This window comes from Equus caballus, chromosome 11, assembly GCF_041296265.1.
Source record: "Equus caballus isolate H_3958 breed thoroughbred chromosome 11, TB-T2T, whole genome shotgun sequence".
Classification (NCBI taxonomy): Eukaryota; Metazoa; Chordata; class Mammalia; order Perissodactyla; family Equidae; genus Equus; species Equus caballus.
This window is the reverse complement of record NC_091694.1, coordinates 4,976,008-4,994,828: the sequence shown is the minus strand read 5'-3', so window position 1 is coordinate 4,994,828 and position 18,821 is coordinate 4,976,008. Positions and strand designations below refer to the sequence as shown.

The following is an 18,821-nucleotide window of genomic DNA, read 5'->3' as shown; positions in this document are numbered from 1 at the left end:
ATTAGTTACTATTACTATTATTATTGAGCCGCATGCAGGAAGTGCTTACTAAATGCTCGTTGTTGTTATTACTGACTTCTGTGTCCTCGGGCAAGCCCAGTAGCCATGCCCTCCAGGTGGAAGAGCCCTGTGATGACTGCAAGAGGTGATTAGGAAGAGAGGGGACTGGAGCTTGAGAACTGAGGAGGGAGGAGGAGGAGGCGGGGGAGGGGGCTGTGTGTCGGGTCGGCACAGAGAGGAGGCGGGAAGTCTCGGCTCTCAGACCCGGGCCCTGGTATAGGGGGCAGGGCTCCTTGATGAGTTGGTTTCCTCCAGGTTCCTTGCATCTCTGGGCCAGAGGAGGCGGATCTGCAGGTTCCAGATCATGAAATCGGAAAGGCCTTGCCCATTGATGTGGATCCAGATGCGGAAACTTAATTTTGTCTCAGCGCGTATAGATTTTCCGTAGAGCCGGACAGGCAAGTGGGTTTCTCGTGGAAGCTGTCGGGAGATGCTGAAGTCTTTCCACCGGCCTGGGGATGGCAATGGGAATTAATTATACAGAAGCCGTGATTTCATCCACAAATGTTCACTATCTTGCAATACATATATATATAGATTTATATAGACAGAGATGTTCATGATCGTTTGGGGGCTTTCTTAGGTGGGCGCCCCAGCTTTGTTCCCTGCCCCCAAATATCCCAAAGTTCTCAGTCCCAAATCTCCTATCCTGGGGGCCGGAGAACCCAGCCCTCCTGGGGGCACGAGTGGGCCCCCCCGAGAGCACCTGCGACACGTGTGTTCAGGTGTTGGCCGTGAGGGTTAAAGAAGATAGTGTGCAGGGAGCAGAGGCCTGACCCTGTGGTCTAGTGATGGGTGTTTCTGCTGTGTCTCCGAGCCCCAAGGTGGGCGCTCAGGGATGGGGGCACACATCCCAGCCATGACCTGGTCCCTGTCACACCCGTGGCTGAGTGCTGCTGTTTGCGCCTCACTCCTATTCCCTGGTAGTGGAGGGGGCGCCCCGAGATCATGCACATCGGAGCCCCTGGACTCACAGGTGGGGCTGCCCCGATGGCACCTTGATGGCCTCTCGATGGCCTCTCGGTTCCTGGAGAGGCGGGGCCTGGCCAGGTGTGGAGCTGGCCCTGCCTCTCCTTGATGCCCCCGCAGGTCCGCTGCCCTGGTGCGGAGCTTGGCCGGCTCCGCTCCTGCCGATGGCGGGAAGGCACCTGCCCACTCGGGCTCCTGACCCAGCCTCCGGCTCTGCCTGCCCTGCTCTCCAAGGCCCTGAGGATGCAGCAGAATCTGCCCTCCTGTCCTCACTGCCCCAGCGAAGTCTCCAGATGCTCCACCAGCAGCACCCTCCCTCTGCGGCTCCCTGAGCTGGCAAAGGGCCCTTCCCTCTCCAGGTGGCCTCAACTCAGCAGGGTCCTGGCAGGAGGATGGCCCGGGCCGTCATTTGAGACCTGCAGACCCTGCTTCCTGTGCTGGACCATGGGGCCCGCCACGTGGGGTGTGTCTGGTCTGAGCTGAGGCCCTGTGGCTCAGGAGGAGCCAGAAAGTTAACCGTGGAGACCACAGCTAGAAGTGGGGAGGGCTGGCAGTCACGTCCTGGGTGGGCGGGCCCTCCCTGCCTCTGAGCCCCAGTCACCTATGCCCTGGGCTTCTGGAGTCCCGCTCTGACGCCTGCTTTCTGTAGTCGGTCTCCAGGCCCGTTTCCTGTCATCCGTGCCCCCTGAGACACTTCGTCTCACCTCGTGCCCGGGCAGAAATGGGAGACCCTGTGGGGATCCCCGAGGGGCACGAGGAGGCTGCTGTTGGAACAGAGGGGCCTGGGCCCTGGTTTTTCCATCTGTCCCTTCTCCAGGGTGGGTCACACTTGCAGATGCAGCCTCCTGTTCTGGCAGAACTTGGGGTGTTCCCTCCTGTGCACAAGGATGGGGAGCTGGTGGGGAGCACGTTACAGACCAGGAACTGAGCTAGAGGGGAGGTAGCACCTGCGGTCCCTAGTCCCTGGTGACCTCAGAGCATGCCTGAGTCATGGCATGACCCCTGCCCGCTCCCCCCAACGCACAGTCCAGGGGTGCAGCCCAGGAGGGAAGGAGGGGGCTGTTTTCACCCTCAGGGTGATTCCGCCACCTTAGTTCTGGTCTAACATCAGGCGTTCCTCAGGCCCGTGGCTCGCTGCCCACTTGCCCGCTGACTAATGCGTATCTGATGCCTGATGGGAAGAGCGGGCATGGTCGCCAGGGCTCGGGTTACAGAGGGCTGAGGCACCTCCGAAACGAGGTCTCGCAGCTGCCGACCCTCCACCTCGGCCTGGATCTCAGGTGCCCCGGCCCCACACCCACCAGGTAAGTTTAGGCTGGGGCCACAGGATGTGGGTGCGGTGGTTTCCAGTGGAGGGCGTGGCTGTGATGGAGGAAGAGCTAGGGCCGTGGATGGGGAGGAAGGTGGACCCTCCATCCTCACCTGTCCCTGTCTGTCGCCTGGGTGGGAGCCCAGCCCCATACTTGGGCCAGTACCTGGGCCTCAGAGGAGCATTACAGCCCCACCTTCTTCCTTCAGGTTGGGGCGTGGGGGGCGGGGAGCTTGGCTACTTCTTTGTCTCAAGGGAGGGCCACGGGTGGTCTGTCAGCAGGGCAGCCGCGTGGATCAGGCTGGTGCACGAACAGGGGCGGACCTTGAATCCAAACCCCCGCTTTGCATGGTTTACCCGGTGGCTCTGTAAACAGATGCTCTGTTCTGGCAGCGTAGCCCAGGTCAGTGTACTGGAAGCTGAGCTCCCCGATGTTTAATTTAGCAGCGAGTGTGCTCTGCCCGAGCCCTTGCTTATTGTGCATGCTTGTTTTGGGCAAGTATTTGGGCGCTGCTGTCTGTGGGCAGCCAGGGGCCCCGGCCACCCTGGCTTTGGCTGCCCCCATGTTAAATGGACAGCTGGGTGGCCCCACCTGTGCCTTCAAGCTGGTGCGACATTGGGTTCTAGTGCAGGTGATTCTGTTTGGACCCGGAAGGTCCGGGAACATCCAGCCTCAGTCTCCAGATTCGTCTTAGTGGGGTGGGGGAGCATTCTGAGTGGCCTTCCCGTGGCAGGGTCCTCAGACGTTGGATGGGCCTCCGCGTTGGCCCCCTCCTCCCTCCTGCTCCTTCCTGCTGCTCCCTGGGCGCACTCCTTCCCTCTCCCCTGCAGCACGCCCGCTGACACCAGCACCTCCTCTTCCTGATGGGATTCAGAATGGGGAGACTTTCCTGGTCCTTGGGTCCAGATCCCTGTGGCAACAATTAGTGAAATCCTTATCTCACCCACCGGAGAAGGCTCTGCAATTGATAACAGGGAGAAGCCTGACAACTCTGCAGGAGAAGGCCAGCTTCTGGCACAGTAGTCACTTTCATTATCCCATTTTCCAGATTAGGCACTCAAGGCCCAGAGAGCTCCAGACAGTTGCCGTAGGCCCCACAGCTGTGTTAACAGTCTGGATTTGAACCCTGGGGGAGCCTGGCTGCTGAGGTGCCCCAGGCCACAGGTAGTAGCAGTGGGGGTGGAGCTCTTGTCCTTTGCTGGCCACCAGGGCTGGGGACAGGGCCAGTGCTTGAAGCCGAGTCCGAGCCCTGCAGCTTTGGCTGGGATGCAGGGGAGCCCAGCCGACACCCTCCTCCTGCTTCTTTCACAAGGCGCCATGAGATGATGAAATGAAAGGCAACCCAGTCAGAAAGGAGAGACTCTGGTATTCCCCTGTTCCTCTGGGCCCTCAGCTGCCCTGGATTTTGAAATAAGATCCTGCTTGTCGGCGGGTGAGTGGGAACAGATTGGAAGTCCCATTTCTTTCCCCTGAGTCACAGCTGCAGGGAGCCCGCCGTGGCTGTTCCCCTGACCCCGGCCAGCCCTGCCCAGCCCTGCCCAGCCCTGCCCCACCCAGCCAGGTCCTTCTCTTCCTCCTCCCACCCCTCCTCACAGGACCAGCGGAATGCCGCTGGAGGAACCAGCCCCAGATGTTTTGGCTGGGGGTGGAGGTAGGGGGTGTGCCTTCTTGGTTGGGGAGGGGGCTGAATTAAAACCTCCCTCGTTGTGGTCTCCAGGCTGGCCCTGGGAAGAGCGGGGGACCCTGGGCTGTCACGCCAGCATCACTGCCTCCCGCTTTGCTCCCTGGCCCTGGAGCAGGTCCCAGAGCACGCTGTCCTTTGTGTACTGGGAAGGCTTCTGCAGCCTCGCCAGGCGTCATTGATCTTTCTGGGCCTGGAACTGGTTCCTCCACCCCCCTGATTCGGGCTGAGCAAGGCTCTGCGATGGGCGAGGAAGGGAGGAGCGATTGTCTGCGGGCTTCTCTCCCTCTGGGCTTCCTCTGATCCCACAGGGTGAAGGTGGGAAGTGGATGAGCCCTCCCCTCGGGGATCGGTGACTTTCACGCTTATTTCTGAGGACCTGCCAAGCCCCTCGGGCTTTCCTTTTAACTCTCCTGGGTGCTTCCTGGGTGCCGTGGGGGCGTTACCTTGAACAGCACAGGGCTCTGTCCACACTTCCTGGACACCGTGGCCGGGTCCCTCGGACATTAGAGACAGTGTCAGGTGGAGAAGCAGGAGGAAGCGCAGAGTCTCCACTCTTGTCAGCGCCCCACCTCGGGGCCAGGACGGTAGCCTGGCTGAGTGGCTTTCTGGGAGGTCAGCCGGTCAGCGTGGCCTGGAGCCGGTCAGCGTGGCCTGGGGAATGGGAGGGGAGCCTCCATCTTGAGTCTCCTCGTTTCTGATCTCTGGGCCTGGGGACGGCTGTAGGGGAAGCAGGAGTGAGAGCAGGGGCCAGGAGGAGCCAGGGGAAGCCCGGAAAACCTTCTGCCCTCACTCCCTCCCCACGGCCCCTCCTTCCCCAGGGAGTGCTCAGGGCTGGGCTTGGGGGTGGGGGGGGGGGGTCTCCTGGCTGCGTGGGACGATGGGGAAGCTGATGAGGCAAGACCCCCGTAGGAGAGGGCACGCTCCTTGTCAGAGCGCTACCCCCCGACCTCTCGGGTCCTACTTCTTTCTACCTTCCAGGCTTGTGTTTCCAAAGCAGGGTTCTGGATAGTTCTGAATCTCAAATGCAGCTTTCTGGACCCGAACCCAGCTCTTTGGAACCAGGGTCTCTAGGGGGTGGGGGCCAGTCTACAAAAGGAAGTTTACTAGATGCGGCTATAAGCTCCCTCCCCCTGTGCCTTCCAGCCCTTCTTCCCTCTGGGGTCTTGGTCGGGACTCAGCTCCAGGGTTCAGATCCAGACTGCACCCTGACCAGGCTGTGAGGGGGGATGGGAAACTTCAGTGCCCCCAAGTCATCTGTCCGCAGAATACTCAGGAACCCACCGGGCCACCCCCCACCTCACCCCTGAGAATGGCGGACCCGATGCGTGTTTGTGCCCCTGTGCTCAGGAGGCTTCAGAGATGTGGCCCCAGGCCGGGCCATCGGGGACTTCGGGCCAGGCTGGCTCTGGTCACTGCCCGCTGACCCGGTCTCGGCAGCCCCCGAGGTCTCGGCTCTGCGGTGAGTGATCCTTGCCGGTGGCCCGCCCCTGCAGGGCACCGCCACACGTTCCTGCTGCTGAGAAGCTTCCAGGGGGCCAGCTGACACATTTGGCCTCGATTATTTGTTTTTGAACAGGAATGAAAGGAGAGAGTGAGTAAGAAGGGGAAGGTCAGGGAGAGGAGAGGAAAGATCTGGAAAGTCCAAACATGTGCTTTCGAAGCAGGTGCCAGCGATGAGCTAATCTGGAGGGCAGCCGCGGGCCCTGGGCCTGCCAGCGGCAGGAGGGGATGTTCTCTAAGGCAATTGCTTGACACGCTGGGAGCGAGGGCTGGGAGCCTGCCCTTGGCTCGCTTCCGGCTGCTCTGAGAGCCAAGCAGATTTGTTTCCATTTTAGGGACACCGCGGGGAGGCTGTCAGTCCCTTCCTAGCCTTTATTAATATTTCATTAGTCATAGTGACCGATTACTGCATCCTTAGAGGCTCCAAGTGCTGGGCTCGAAGCAGCTTCGTGTGTTGGATGGGTTTTATCTGCACGACAACCTCGGAAACAGTTACTGGTATTGTTGTAGACAAGAAGGGACTGAGGCACAGAGAGGTTGAGTAACTTGCCCTAGGCCACACAGCTAGAAATTGCCAACCCTGCGAACATGGGGCTGTTTGACTTCAGAGCTCCAGCTGGTTTGTAACTAGGTGCGTGGTTTCTGTGCCACTGTGATGCCCTCTGGTTGGCCGGCTCGGCTGAAGCTCCTTCCATGTATGGGCAGCCCCAGGGCAGCGTCCCCATGGCTGAAATGGGGTCAGGAGAGGCAGAGGCCGCGGCCGGAGTCACACTCTGGGTGGGCAGCCACTCCAGGGACTTGCCCGCCTTCCCCCTCTGGATCTCTGGAGCCCACAGGTGTGGGTCCAGGGCTCTGGGCCACAGGCAGGAGAGGGCCCCCCAGCAACAGACCCTGGGAGTCCAGCCTGCGAAGCCTGGAGGCTTCCGGAGGCCGCTGGCCCGGCTTCCTGTGCAGCTGGGTTCTCCTGCACACGCAGTCCCCAGTCGGCACAACCTCCCACAGCTGGGTCCATCTTCCCAGGCCGGGTCACGTGGTGCAGGTCAGCCCTGCTCTGGGAGGGTGGGGGGGCAGGGCGCCAGGAACAGCCCCGGGGGAGGGTCACGCTGCTCGGGAACACTCTCCAGGACTGGAGCCAGAGCTCGCTGGGGGCCCGGCTCCCGCTTGCATCGGGGCGGGCTGGACGTCCACATATGGTCATTCCGCCTCCCCCAGCTCTGCACAGGCTCTGCTGGTCACCCACCTGTCACCCGCCCGTTCACCCACTATCCATCCAGCAGACATTTCCATGTGTGCCTGGGGCTGTGCGTGGAGCAGAGCCAATGTGTAGCTTGGAGCCAAAAGTCGCAGGGTTAGCCCACTGCCCGAGACTGGCCCTGTGGTCCTGGACAGACGGGGGCCTCCCTCCGCGGGTCCTAATCTGTAGAAGGAGGAGGTGTGACGAGAGGGTCTCGTGGGTTCTCTGTGATGTGCTGGGGGGTGTTCCCCTCTCTGAGAAGTTAGGGTCGGTTCACACAGAACCCTGAATCAGGATGAGCAGAGGGACTGGGTGGTGGAGCATTCTGGGAGGGGGCTCCGCAGTCAGACTCGCAGGCCCAGCCCCCTGAGCTCTCCTGGGCGCCACCCAGCCCTCCCAGCCCCCACAGCCCAGCACTGCCCAGCACAGCCCAGCACAGCCCAGCACCGCCCAGCACAGCCCAGCACTGCCCAGCACAGCCCAGCACTGCCCCCACAGCCCAGCGCTGCCCCCACAGCCCAGCACAGCCCAGCACTGCCCAGCACAGCCCAGCACTGCCCAGCACAGCCCAACAGCCCAACACTGCCCAGCACTGCCCAGCACTGCCCCCACAGCCCAGCACTGCCCCCACAGCCCAACAGCCCAGCACAGCCCAGCACAGCCCAACAGCCCAGCACTGCCCAGCACTGCCCAGCACAGCCCAGCACTGTCCCCACAGCCCAACAGCCCAGCACAGCCCAGCACTGCCCAGCACTGCCCAGCACTGCCCAGCACAGCCCAGCACTGCCCCCACAGCCCAACAGCCCAGCACAGCCCAGCACTGCCCAGCACAGCCCAACAGCCCAGCACAGCCCAGCACAGCCCAGCACAGCCCAACAGCCCAGCACAGCCCAGCACTGCCCAGCACTGCCCAGCACTGCCCAGCACAGCCCAGCACTGCCCCCACAGCCCAACAGCCCAGCACAGCCCAGCACTGCCCAGCACAGCCCAACAGCCCAGCACAGCCCAGCACAGCCCAGCACCACGGGCCGTTTCCTCCCCAGTCTGCACCCCAGGCCTTCTGCTTGGGAAACGGCACCCTGCCCACCCACCGAGTTGTCTGCGCCTACGAAATTTGGGAACCCATCACCAGACGCAGCTGCCTCCAAAGCAGACCCCGACTCTGAGCGCCTCCATCCCCCACTGCAGCCCCTGCCTGGGCAGTTGCCCCCTCCAGGACTGGTCCCGCCCCAAGCTGCCCCTGCGGTACCCCACAAGGCCCCCATGCCTTCCCAGGAGTGCCCACACGTGCACTGTGTGTGCAGGGCGCCCCCTGGAGGTGTGCGGTGGCTGCACATAGGGAGTCCAGTGCCTGAGTGAGTTTCTGTACGGAGAATCAATTCAAGTCACCCCCAGCTTAAACCTCCCTCAGGGGTGCCCCTGTACGTGGGACCTCCACCCCCTGCCCGCTGGTGTCCAGCCCCCAGCCTGGCTTCTCCTGGGACACAGAGGCTCGTCCCCACCAAAGGCCTTCACCGTGCCTGTTCTCCCGGGGCTCTGTCCCTGGATCTTTTCCTGGCCGCCTCACTTGGGTCCCTGCTTACATGCACCACCTTAGAGAGGCCTCCCCTGTCACCCCAGCTAAAGCAGCTCTCCCATGCCTGGGGGTGGCTTTCTGCGAGGCACAGACAGGTGCCGAGGGTCTTATCACTCACCCGTTCTCATGGAGGGCAAGCTCCACGAGGGTGGGGGAAATGGGCTGTGTTCCCAGGGCCTGGCATGTCGGAACTGCTCAGTTAATGCCTGTTGAGCACTGAGCACTAGAGACGCACAGAAAGGGAGGCTCTGTCCAGCTGGAACAGTCAGGGAAGGCTTCCTGGAGGAAGTGGCGTCTGCTGGGCCTTGAAAAGTGGGAGGTTTGTCTGGTGCCAAATTAGAATAGAGGACAAAGGGGCATTGTCATAACCCAGCAGACAGCCATGAGCAGTGAAGACACTGCTGCTAAGTGGATTGCTGGTGGCTGGTGCCAAGTGGGAGTCAGAGAAATACTTATATGCTGGAGTCCCTAGGGAAGCTGAGCTCCTGGCCTGAGCAAAGGCTGGAGGTGGGAACAACAGCTGTGGGTGCAGCCTAGTGTGGGGTGGGCCTGTCTGGCTGGGCCGCTGGAGCCAGGTCCGATGATGGCAATCCTAAAACTACCAGCCAGCCGAGGTGCCCCAGGAATGGTGAGTGGAGGTGAGTAGGGGCCAGTCCAGCCCGGGGGGACAGATGGAACGGAAGGGAGGGGGCAGCACGCCTCGAAGCCTGCCCAGCTCGAGGGCCGCTGAGTCAGGGTGGAGCCATGGGAACAGACAGGGCAGGGTATGTTCCAGAAGCCCTCGGAGGAAGAAATGGCTGGGCTGGGGTTCCTGTCCATTGCAGGGGGTGCCCCACCTCACCTGCCCCAGCCCAGCCTGGCCCGGCCCCAGCTCTTGGCCAAGCTCAGCGAGTGTGTTGCACATGCAGGCTCCAGCCCCTTGGTCGTGGCTGCCTGAAGCACTGTGTTGAGAAGGATTCTGAGGTCAGGAGGAAGAACTTCTGCTCTCAATTGGCAGTGTCTGCTGTCCCCACTTGGTGCCTGCCCCCATCTGCCCCAGTTCTGGTGGGAAACCCACTGGAACCTAGGGGTTCCCCGGGGGGGACACGAGGAGACCAGCTAGGCAGGGCGGCTGGCAGCCGGGGCCTCGTCGTCCCAGGCCCTGCCTCTGTTGCTGTCGGGAGCTCTGCTCATCGTGTCAGAGCGTCCTGATCAGCCGGGCTTTGCTTCATAGCCCCCCAGCTTGTTCGCCTTTTTGGTTTGATCCATTTATCGTCATTGCTGTCATCCCTACTCCACAGCTGCCACGTATCCAGCCTTTTCAGCGCACCAGCCTCTGGGCTCAGTGCTCTCCATCTCCGGTAGCCCTCACAGCAACCCAGGAGGCGCAGAGAGGCTGTCGTTGGCCCACGGTCACACAGCAGATACCAGGATTCAAGGCAGACCTCTGACCTCAGGCCTTTTGCAGGGCCCCGGGTGGGAAACTGGCAAGGAAGCAAGGTATGAGGACTGGCCGTGCCTTGGGGTGCAGGCAGGGTGGCCCAGCCGACACTGCGATTGGTGCAGGCTGGACCATTGACAGAGCGCTGACTGTCGCACGCGGGATCTCATTTGGGGAGACAGGCACGGCAGGCGAGAGTGTGCGCTCCAAGCTGCATGAGCCCACTTGCAAACTGGGTGACCTTGGGTGCCTTCTGGAACCTTTTAGTTTCCTTGTCCAGTAGGAGGGGGAACTGACAGTCCCTACCCATGAAGGCGGCGGGGGGGGTGGTGAGGAGGGGGCAGCATGCGTGAGGTTCAGGGCCAGCTGGCCTGTGTCATGGGTTCGGCAGATGTGAGCTATGCCCCCTCAGTGACCTTCTGAAGTAGGCCTGTGTTGCTGTGTCCTCAACTTGAAGGTACAGTCCAGAGAGGTTAGGTACTGACCCTGGTCACACAGCAAGAGCCTGGCTACAGATAGCAGTGCTGGAAGGGAGAAAGCTGGGAGCTCCCAGCGCACGGTGGGAGGGCTGTGGGGTCAGGGGGAGGGAGCGCTTCCCGGCTTCTGGGGTTCTGTCCTTCATATTTCATAAGTACCTCCTTTGTGTTGGAGCTTCGTGGGCTCCAGGAAGACAGAGAAGGGAGATTGGAGCCGGAGCTGGGTTCAAATTCTGTGCTGCCACTTACTCTCCTGGGCGGGATATTTATGAATTTGTCTCACCATTTGCAAATTGGGGACCCATGTGGGGATCTAATGGGATAATGCAGGAAATAGACCCAATACAGCCCTGGGCATACAGTCAGTGTATAATATAGGGCAGCCCTGGGCATACAGTCAGTGTATAATATAGGGCAGCCCTGGGCATACAGTCAGTGTATAATATAGGGCAGCCCTGGGCATACAGTCAGTGTATAATATAGGGCAGCCCTGGGCATACAGTCAGTGTATAATATACGGCAGCCCTGGGCATACAGTCAGTGTATAATATAGGGCAGCCCTGGGCATACAGTCAGTGTATAATAAAGGGGAAGTGCTGGTGCTAATGACAGCATCAGCCACGCTTCGCGGAGGCTGCGGTCAGGTGGGGAATGGGGGTGTCTCAGCAGGCCTCCCCCTCCACATGTGGAGGAGCGCGTGGGGTGGTCCTGTTACCTGTGTCCCCTGAGAGCCCCGGGGCGTGCGGGCGAGTCGGCGCGCGTGCAGGAGGAGAGGCTCGCTGCCCGTGCCGTCCGCCAGCTCTCCCAGGCCTCCGGCTCCGGCTGCCAGCTGGCTCCCGAGGCCCGCTGGGCGGAGCACCATGCTGGCACTGGTGCGGGCTGCGTGATGTGGAAGGGACCCACGCCTGGGCTGCAGCTTGCGCGCCAGTCCACTGGTGGAGGGGCTGGGGCTGCTGGCGTCGTGCGGGTCGGGGCAGAGAGTCAGAGGCGACATCAGAAGAAGCCACAGGCCCGTTCTCTTGCCCTCTGCCATGAGTGTCTCTTGGGTGGTACTTGGCGAGTTGGGGTGCCGGCTGCGTGGTCCTGGCCCCTGACTGCCACGCCTTGCAAAATCAAGGCGATCCAGGACTTTCTGCTCATGATCAGGCAGAAGGATGCCAAGTCTGATCAAGAAAAGTCTGATCAAGAAAAGTAAGGATCGGGCTGGCCCTGGGGCCGAGTGGTTAAGTTCGCGTGCTCCTCTTCCACAGCCCAGGGTTTCGCCGGTTCGGATCCTGGGCGCAGACACGGCACCGCTCATCAGGCCATGCTGAGCCGGCGTCCCACATGCCACAAATAGAAGGACCCACAACTAAAATATACAACTATGCACTGGGGGGCTTTGGGGAGAAAAAAGAAAAATAAAATCTTTAAAAAAAAAGAAAAGAAAAGTAAGGATAATGTGAAGTTTAAAGTCAGTGCGGCAGATATGTTTACACCGGGGTCATCACAGACAGAAGAGAAGGCGGAGAAATGGAAGCAGTCCCTGCCCCGGGTTTGGCAGGGAAGGAGCTGAGATGAACCAGGCACGCTGATTTGAACTGTTATTAAAATTGAAAAAATTTAAAAGAAAGAAAAGAAAAGGCGACGGCATCTTGCTGTGGACAGGCTGCTCTGCGTGTCGGGCACCCAGGTGACAGGTGTCCTCAAGGAGGGGCCAGTGAGGGAAGCTGTGTTTCAGTTTTCTGTGATGAGAAAGGAGCGGCTGCCGAAGGGACATGTTTGGGGATGGTGTCCATCCTGGAGGAGGAAGCGTTTGGGGACGCCCTGCATGGAGAAGGAGGCGGGAATAAAGGGCTCAGATGTGCTGGAGACAAGGAGCTGGCGAGAACTGGGGCTGATGATCAGGTGTCGGCAGGGTTTGGTTTGCGTATTGGCATCCTAGAGACCCTGAGAGCTGATGGCGCTCAGGTCCAGAGAGGGGAGGGACGTGCTCAGGGCCGCATAGTGGATGGGCGCAGCCTGGGGCTTCACCTCCGGACTTGTGGCTGGCCTTGGTCCTGCCGGCTGCTGGTAGAGTGAGGACCACTTCCCTGTGAGCAGAGCTTCGCCCCATGACATAAATGCTGCTCCCCATTCTGCAGGAGGAGACAGTGACGCCCAGACGGCACGGCGCCTGCCCAGGGCTGGCCCTGGAAGGTCTGATGGACTGGTGCGGGCCTGCCCTCCCTCCATCGTGCCTTGCAGCTTGCCTCCCCCGGCGTGCCCCTCAAGCTGTGGATGTACCTTGCAGGGAGCGGGCCCATTCCGGGTTGTCCCATGTCAGCCTTGAGCGGGGGTGGGGGGGTCACTGGGACGGTGGACGAGAACTTTCCCTGCCTGTTCTTTCTCTCCTGCTTAGAACTCCTGTGACCCCCCTCCACACACAGCGTCACATCCTCTCCTGACACAGTCCCGGGCATGGGCTTGAGGGTCAGTGCTCCATATCCTCTTCCACGTGGCGACAGCAGACCGTGGGAGCTGGCTGTGGTGGGATGGGCTGTGGGCACACTGCCCAGGCAGGGCCCAGCTTTCTCACCTGGGGAGCGGGGATGCAGTCCTGGGCAGCCTCGTTGCACGGCCAGAAGTAGAAGGACAGTGATGTTTTTGGAGACAAGAGCTGGGTCGGGCAAGAGTCAGCCCTCTCTGTGCCATGTGCCCCTAGCTCCACTCCCTGCCTTGCTGGTGCCCACCACCCTCCGGAGCCTCAGCCTCATGGGGTGCCCCCCCATCTTCCTCCATGAGCTGTGGCCAGTCAGTAGGGGGCAGTGGAGGTCTCAAGTCCTTGGAAAGGACCGGGCGGAGCAGAGTTTTTACAAATCTGTCCTTGGAAAGCCTCTCCTATCACACCCCCAGCGGCTTCCCTCCCTGCTGACCTTCTTCCTGGGGTTGTCACACTGGGCCGGGTCGGGGGGCCAGGCTGGGGGGCCGGGCGGGGGGGTGGAGGACCCCCCACCAGGCTGTGGACGAAGCAGAGCTGTGCTGACACAAACTCTGGTTGAACGCACATCCTCCCTGCAGCCCAGCAGGAAGCGATCCCATGCAGGGTCCATGGAGCACCCACACGGGTCCTGTTGGTGGGTCCTAGACCCAGCTCTGGGAAGACCCAGCCCGGTGCCTGCCTGGCAGCCCCTCCATCCACTTGGCCAGGCGATGCCAGTGGGCACATGTTAAGACTCTGAGAAGCTAAGAAGCTTCTGTCTTTCTGATTGAAAAACAACCTTTATTTTTCCTGATTTTAAAAATTATTTAAACACCCACTTGAGAGACGCAGTGAGAAACGAAGGCGTTCACGCCAGCAGAGGGCTGGCATCGTCACCGCCATTGTCATGGCCAGCAGTCCTCTCACTGCCTTCCGTCCTCATCCTTGTTGCCCTCCTCCTTTGTCAGGCTCTCGTTCATTTGTTCATTCAGTCGTTCACCTGTTGAGGCCTCCTCTGTGCCAGCCTGGAGCTGAGAACCAGGGGTGGAGAGAGGACGATGCTGTTTTCTGACCCTGGGTTTCCGATTAGAGCCTGAGGTTTGGGACCAGCCCGGTGGCACAGCGGTTAAGTTCGCATGTTCCACTTTGGCGGCCCGGGGTTCGCTGGTTCGGATCTTGGGTGCAGACATGGCACCGCTTGGCACGCCATGCTGTGGTAGGCGTCCCACGTATAAAGTAGAGGACGATGGGCACGGATGTTAGCTCAGGGCCAATCTTCCTCAGCAAAAAAGAGGAGGATTGGTGGCAGATGTTAGCTCAGGGCTAATCTTCCTAAAAAAAAAAAGAACATGAAGTTCTTGGAGACTGGACCACCAGGCTGTCCCACTGCCCCCTCCTTATGTGGGGGGACACAGGAAGGCTAGCAGGGAAGGGAGCTAGCCCTGGAGGGAGCCAGCTGCTACCCCTTCTCACTGTGTGACCTGGGGCAAGTTGCTTAACTTCTCTGTGCTCTGTTTCCTAATTTGTTAAAGAAAAAGAACGATAGGAAGGCTCGGATGGGGCTATTGTGAGGACTAAGGGGGATGCGTGTGAAGCTTGGGGAACGGTGCCTGCACTCCGTAAGCACTTGCTCACATTAGCTTTTGTTGTATTTGCTGTTCTGAGTATGTTCTTGGATCTCAGGACACTGATGACCTAGACGGATACTTTTTCTGGAAGCCATCAAGAGGGGACTGCCGCGGCTGCAGGAGCAGATGCTGACTTGTGAGCCACTGCCCAGAGGACAGTCAGTGTTCTCAGGGGCGAGACAGGCCCCCTGAGTCCCCTCTCTTGAGGCTTCTGTCCTCCTCGGCTCTGAGGAGGGGGCGGTGGGCCATGGGGCCGTCTGGACTGCCCTTTGCAGGAGTCGGCTTCTTCGAGTCTAGATAACGTCCTGCTCCGACGGCCAGGCCTTCTCTCCCTCACCGGCCTCTCGGCTGCTCGAACTGGATGCTGTCGGTGGAGTAAGACACCCGGCTCACACGGCCTGAGCTCTAAGCAGAATTCGCTGTCGCCCAGGTGGGAATTCCGAGCCGGGCAGCTTGACCACCCTTCACCATCCCTGGGCGTGGCTCTGTTCTCAGCTGGTCCCCACCGACACAGAGGCTGCCCCTTCACAGACGCAGCACCTTCAGAGGCGGGAGAGCCCCTCCCTGTGAGCCCGGCTACCTGTGAGCAGGGGAGCCTTTCCAGGAGTCCCTGGTGCCCGCCGTGTGCCGTCCATCCGCTGGCAGCCTTGCCTCCAGCCCCCGGTGGCGGCTGGGGCCCAGCCTGGTGGCTCCTGCCGCGAAGCCCGAGGCACCTGGGCAGAGCCGGGAGGAGTGAACACCTGAACCCAAGTGGGTCAGCTGGAGAAGGGGGGCTGGAGGAAGGAAGCCCCCGCGGTGTCTGCCTCCGGGACCCTCCTTCAGCAGAGCAAGCAAGGACGGGGCCCCGGGCCTGCTGGTGTCTGAGCGGAGAGGGGCCGACCTTCCTGACAAGGTGGTGGCGGGTGGGTGACAGCCCGGTCTGCCGTCTCAGGCTGCCATTGCCGCGGGCCGGCGCCGGAAACCAGCAGCTGCGCCCCAGCAGGCGCTGTCCCCACGGCCTCGGCGGGCGCCGGCCCAGCGGGCTTTCTAGGGGCGGGTGGGACTGGAGTGGAGCCTGACCTCTGAGCTGTCCCAGCGCAGGCTGCAGATAAGAAGCTGCAGATAAGAAGCGCTGGGACCAATCTGAGAGGAAGCGGGAGGGGCGCCGGCCGCCGCTCTGCCCCCCGCACCCCTGCCCGCAGGCTCGGCTGCCCCCCTCCCCCGCGGCCCTCGCCCCTCATCCTGCACCCCTCATCCTCAGCTCCGCGGTTTGCGCTCCTGCCCCTCCCGCTGGCTCTCGCTGCGCTCGCCATATGGTACTAATTAAGTCCTTCCGCCGGTGCTCCGTGCACGCCGAGAGGGGTTCTTGGTGGGGCCTCCCCGGCGGGGAGGGGCGTCCTCAGCACGGGGCCCTCGTCCTTGGCTTTCCAAAGCCAGACATTTTGTGTGTGCCTGTGGGTTCGGTGCAGTGGAGACGCTGAGCTGCGGCCGCCCTGTGCGTGTGTCTTGCTTTCCCGCCGGGTCCCGGGCCGGCGGTGGCGATGGCGATGGCGGTGGCCACCGGCCTCCCCGTGCCCGCCGGGAGGGGCGGGGCCCTGCCCTCCATCCGTGCTCCTCTCTGGCCTGCCTTCTGTGGGAGGCTCCTGGAACAGGGAGCGCGGCCAGGTGGCGAGACTGGCTTCGGCCCTGGGCTCCGGGGCGGAGGGTCCTGGCACTGCATCCCCCTGGGCCACCTTTAACCCTGTGCTCCTGGCAGGGGTGCTGGGAGCATCGGGGGAGGGAGAGGGCAGGAGAGGAAAAGGGACACGGAAGGACCGTGAAGGGAGAGGGGGCCGGGCCCCGTTGGCCTTCCGGGGACCCTCCACGGGCCCTACAGCCCCGTGCAGTCCTGGGTACCCGCCAGCACCTGGAATACGGCCCCCTTGCTCCACAAGCCTCCAATCCCAGGCATCCTGGTACCCCCTCCCCTACCCTGGACTTGAGGGTTGGTTTGCACACGAAGCAAAGATTGGTTTGGAGGAGGAAGCGAAAGGCATGGGTTTGATGACAAGAAGCAAGGATGGTTCACCCTTCTCCATGAGGACGGGGGCGGTGACCTGGGCCTCTGTGGTCACCAGTTCAGGAAGGTGGGTGGTTACTGGGAACAAGGCTGGGCATCAGCTGCAGCCACCCACCAGTGCGGAGAGGAAAGGAGGGGAAGCATCCTCTGTTGCCTGGGGCCTCAGGCTGCCCGGGCTGGACGGGGGCCTCCTGATGACGGTGACAGTGACAGTGGTGTTGGTGTCTGCTTGTGGTAACTAGGGCTTCCTGTGCACCCCGCAGTCTTAGGGCTCTTTACCTGGAGTTAAGTGCCTGCTTTAATTCTCCCAAGAACCCTGTGAAGTCAATTCTGTTATTATTCTCATCTCACAGATGAGGAACCCAAGCACAGAGAGATTAAGTAACCTGCCCAAAACCATACAGCTGGTGGGTGTGGCAGGGGGAGGCTTAGAATTCAGGAAGCCTGACTCCAGAGCCCCCATTTCTAAACCTCCTCGGACCTCTGATTTAGCCCCCTCTTGTCTCTGAGGCCCAGTGAGGGGCCGTGACTTGGCCAGAGTCACACAGCCGGTTAGTGCCACAGCTGGAGCCACATCTCCAGACCCTGGTTCGGTGGCCTTTCCAGGAGTGGGTGCCTCTTGGTGTGGCACGGCCGCTCAGCAGTCTCCAGCCCATCTTCGGGCAGAAAGCAGAGTGGCGTGATGGGCCGCCCGCCCTGCACCCATCTGGAGGCAGAATGGCCATCCTTGGGGTGGGGCTGGAGGTTCCAGGGCTCGCTGGTCCATGCAGCCCAGTCTCCCATGTGTCATTCCAGAAAGATGTTAACGTGGATGGGGCTGCTGGGGGAGACGGACCCCCTGGGCTCGTGACCAGTGTTGTTCTAATTGGCACCTCACGGATCCGTGGGGGGCTTTGCGTGTCACAGCGTCTCTCTCCTGGCTGCCCTCGTCTGAGGAGGCGGGTGCACCGTGAGCCGCGCACAGTGGCTTTCAGAACACGCTTCCTTTGAGCCCTGCCCTTGTGACCGGGGTGGCCTGGAGCCCTGGGGGTGTCCGTGCTCCCACCTGCAAAATCCGTCCACCGTTCACCCCTGGGATGGCCAGAGCTCCAGAATGTGGCCGCGGGAAAGCGTGTCCCCAGCTGAGTGCATCTCAGCCTCCACTGCACGTGTTTGTCCGCGAGTGCTCGCGGGCGCCTCTGCTGTCACGCCTGGTTCCTCGCGTGGTGGCTGTGAAGGTCACCTGGCCCGCCGCCCTTCCCCTCCGCGGGGGCCTGCAGGAAGCGCCGGGCAGGAAGGAGTTAATGGCAGCTCTTTCTCCAGCTTTCCCAGGGAAAGGGCAGGCACGGAGGCCTCCTCCGCAGAGGAAGGGGTGGGGCGCAGCGGCTCGCTCTCTGCAGGCGCCCCGAGCCCCCCGCACGGCTGAACCCAGCGTCTGCTGTGGGCCAGCTGTTCGGGGCGAACCCAGGGGTGGAGGGAGGGTTTCCACCGAGCAGAGGGTGGGACGAATGTGGGATTCAGCGCTGGAATTCGGCGAGGCTGAGCCTCACTTTCTCCCCCGGAGATGGGACGGGGCGGGGTCTTCCTGGAGGCCCGGGGCGGGAGCCAGAGCCCTTCCCATCCCCCAGCCCAGCTCCGGGGGCGCTGCTTCCCTTTGCCTGCCCCTCGCCCTCCCCTGAGACCCGCCCACTGGAGTCCCGCGGCTTTCCGCCCTACCTCTCGCGCCTGCTGGAGACAGTGGCCTGCCCCTGTGGCCCCTGCCACCTACGGCCTCCTGTTTTGCTGTGCTGGCCTCCCCATGGAGGCTGGGGCGGGTGTGGGCAGGGCCACTTCCCGGCAGCTGGCCCAGTTGTGGGAGCAACTGAAAGCCGCCATCGCCCCTGCAGGGTGGGCTGACCGTCCTGGCTTTGGGGGGACACCAGGGAGAAGGCCAGGGTGCCACCATGTGGGACACACCATAAAGAACGTCTCCAAGGGTCTCTTAGGCAGGGAGTGCAGCTTGGTTCTGGAAGCTTTGCCAGGGCTGATGAGCTTGCCTGCCCATTCTCTGTGGGTTCACAACACCATGTGCCTCCGGACAAGTCACAGAAGCCCCGGATCCTGCTCCTTCAGTTTCTAGAGGAGGAAATGAGAGGCCCAGAGAGCCAGAGTGATTTCTCCAAGGCCACACAGCCCAGCCATAGCCGGGGTACCCCTCCCTCCTACACGTCCCTGTGTGGCAGCTGCTGGAATACTGTGACTTGGGGCAACGTGGCCTCTCTGGGCTCTGGTTGTTCGGCACCAGCGGGGCCATGGTGAGGAAAGCAAGGATCCTGATGCAGCCATGGTTGAAAAGCAAGCGGCTGAGGAGAGAAGCGAGGTGTGTGGTTTGGCCTGAGTCCAGGACCAGTGGCCTGGTTTCCGGGAGCAGAACACTGACCTCTATCCCACGTCCCCCACCCCACGCCCTTGGACCTCTCTTTGGGAAGCTGAATGCCTTGGGTTCAGTGATGGTAAATTCATCTTGC

The 18,821-nt window shown here is 61.6% G+C and overlaps 2 protein-coding genes and 1 long non-coding RNA gene across 10 annotated transcripts in view; 2 read left to right on the top strand and 1 right to left on the bottom strand.

Annotated features, from left to right (window-relative positions):
• Nucleotides 1-18,821, top strand: part of SEPTIN9 (septin 9) — a 161,500-nt gene that overhangs the window by 93,435 nt on the left and 49,244 nt on the right. The window contains exon 1 of one of the 8 annotated variants that reach the window (XM_070225932.1): nt 1,911-2,333. The exons of 6 other annotated variants lie outside the window; for them this stretch is intronic. The gene's annotated coding sequence lies outside the window, so the exon portion shown is untranslated. Of the gene's footprint in view, nt 1-1,910; nt 2,334-9,635; nt 9,813-18,821 lie in introns of those variants that run through there. One more of the 8 variants, XM_070225939.1, reaches the window with a different exon arrangement.
• Nucleotides 2,631-3,771, top strand: LOC138916099 (uncharacterized). Its single transcript, XR_011422797.1, has 3 exons — nt 2,631-2,741; nt 3,388-3,503; nt 3,652-3,771. It is a non-coding gene; the product is annotated as an uncharacterized lncRNA (long non-coding RNA).
• Nucleotides 13,450-16,227, bottom strand: LOC138916073 (collagen alpha-3(IX) chain-like). Its single transcript, XM_070225751.1, has 3 exons — nt 16,173-16,227; nt 14,286-15,512; nt 13,450-14,034 (listed from the first exon to the last, which is right to left on the bottom strand). Exons 1-2 carry the CDS (start codon nt 16,225-16,227, stop codon nt 14,392-14,394), a joined length of 1,176 nt encoding a protein of 391 aa, XP_070081852.1. The 3' UTR covers nt 13,450-14,034; nt 14,286-14,391.

Coding starts and splice junctions, on each gene's coding strand:
- LOC138916073 (XM_070225751.1), bottom strand. CDS start 16,227: ATGCCTGGGATTGGAGGCTTGTGGAGCAAGGGGGCCGTATTCCAGGTG. Junction 15,513..16,172: donor CGTATTCCAGGTGCTGGCGG/GTACCCAGGACT, acceptor GTGCAGGATGAG/GGGCGAGGGCCGCGGGGGAG.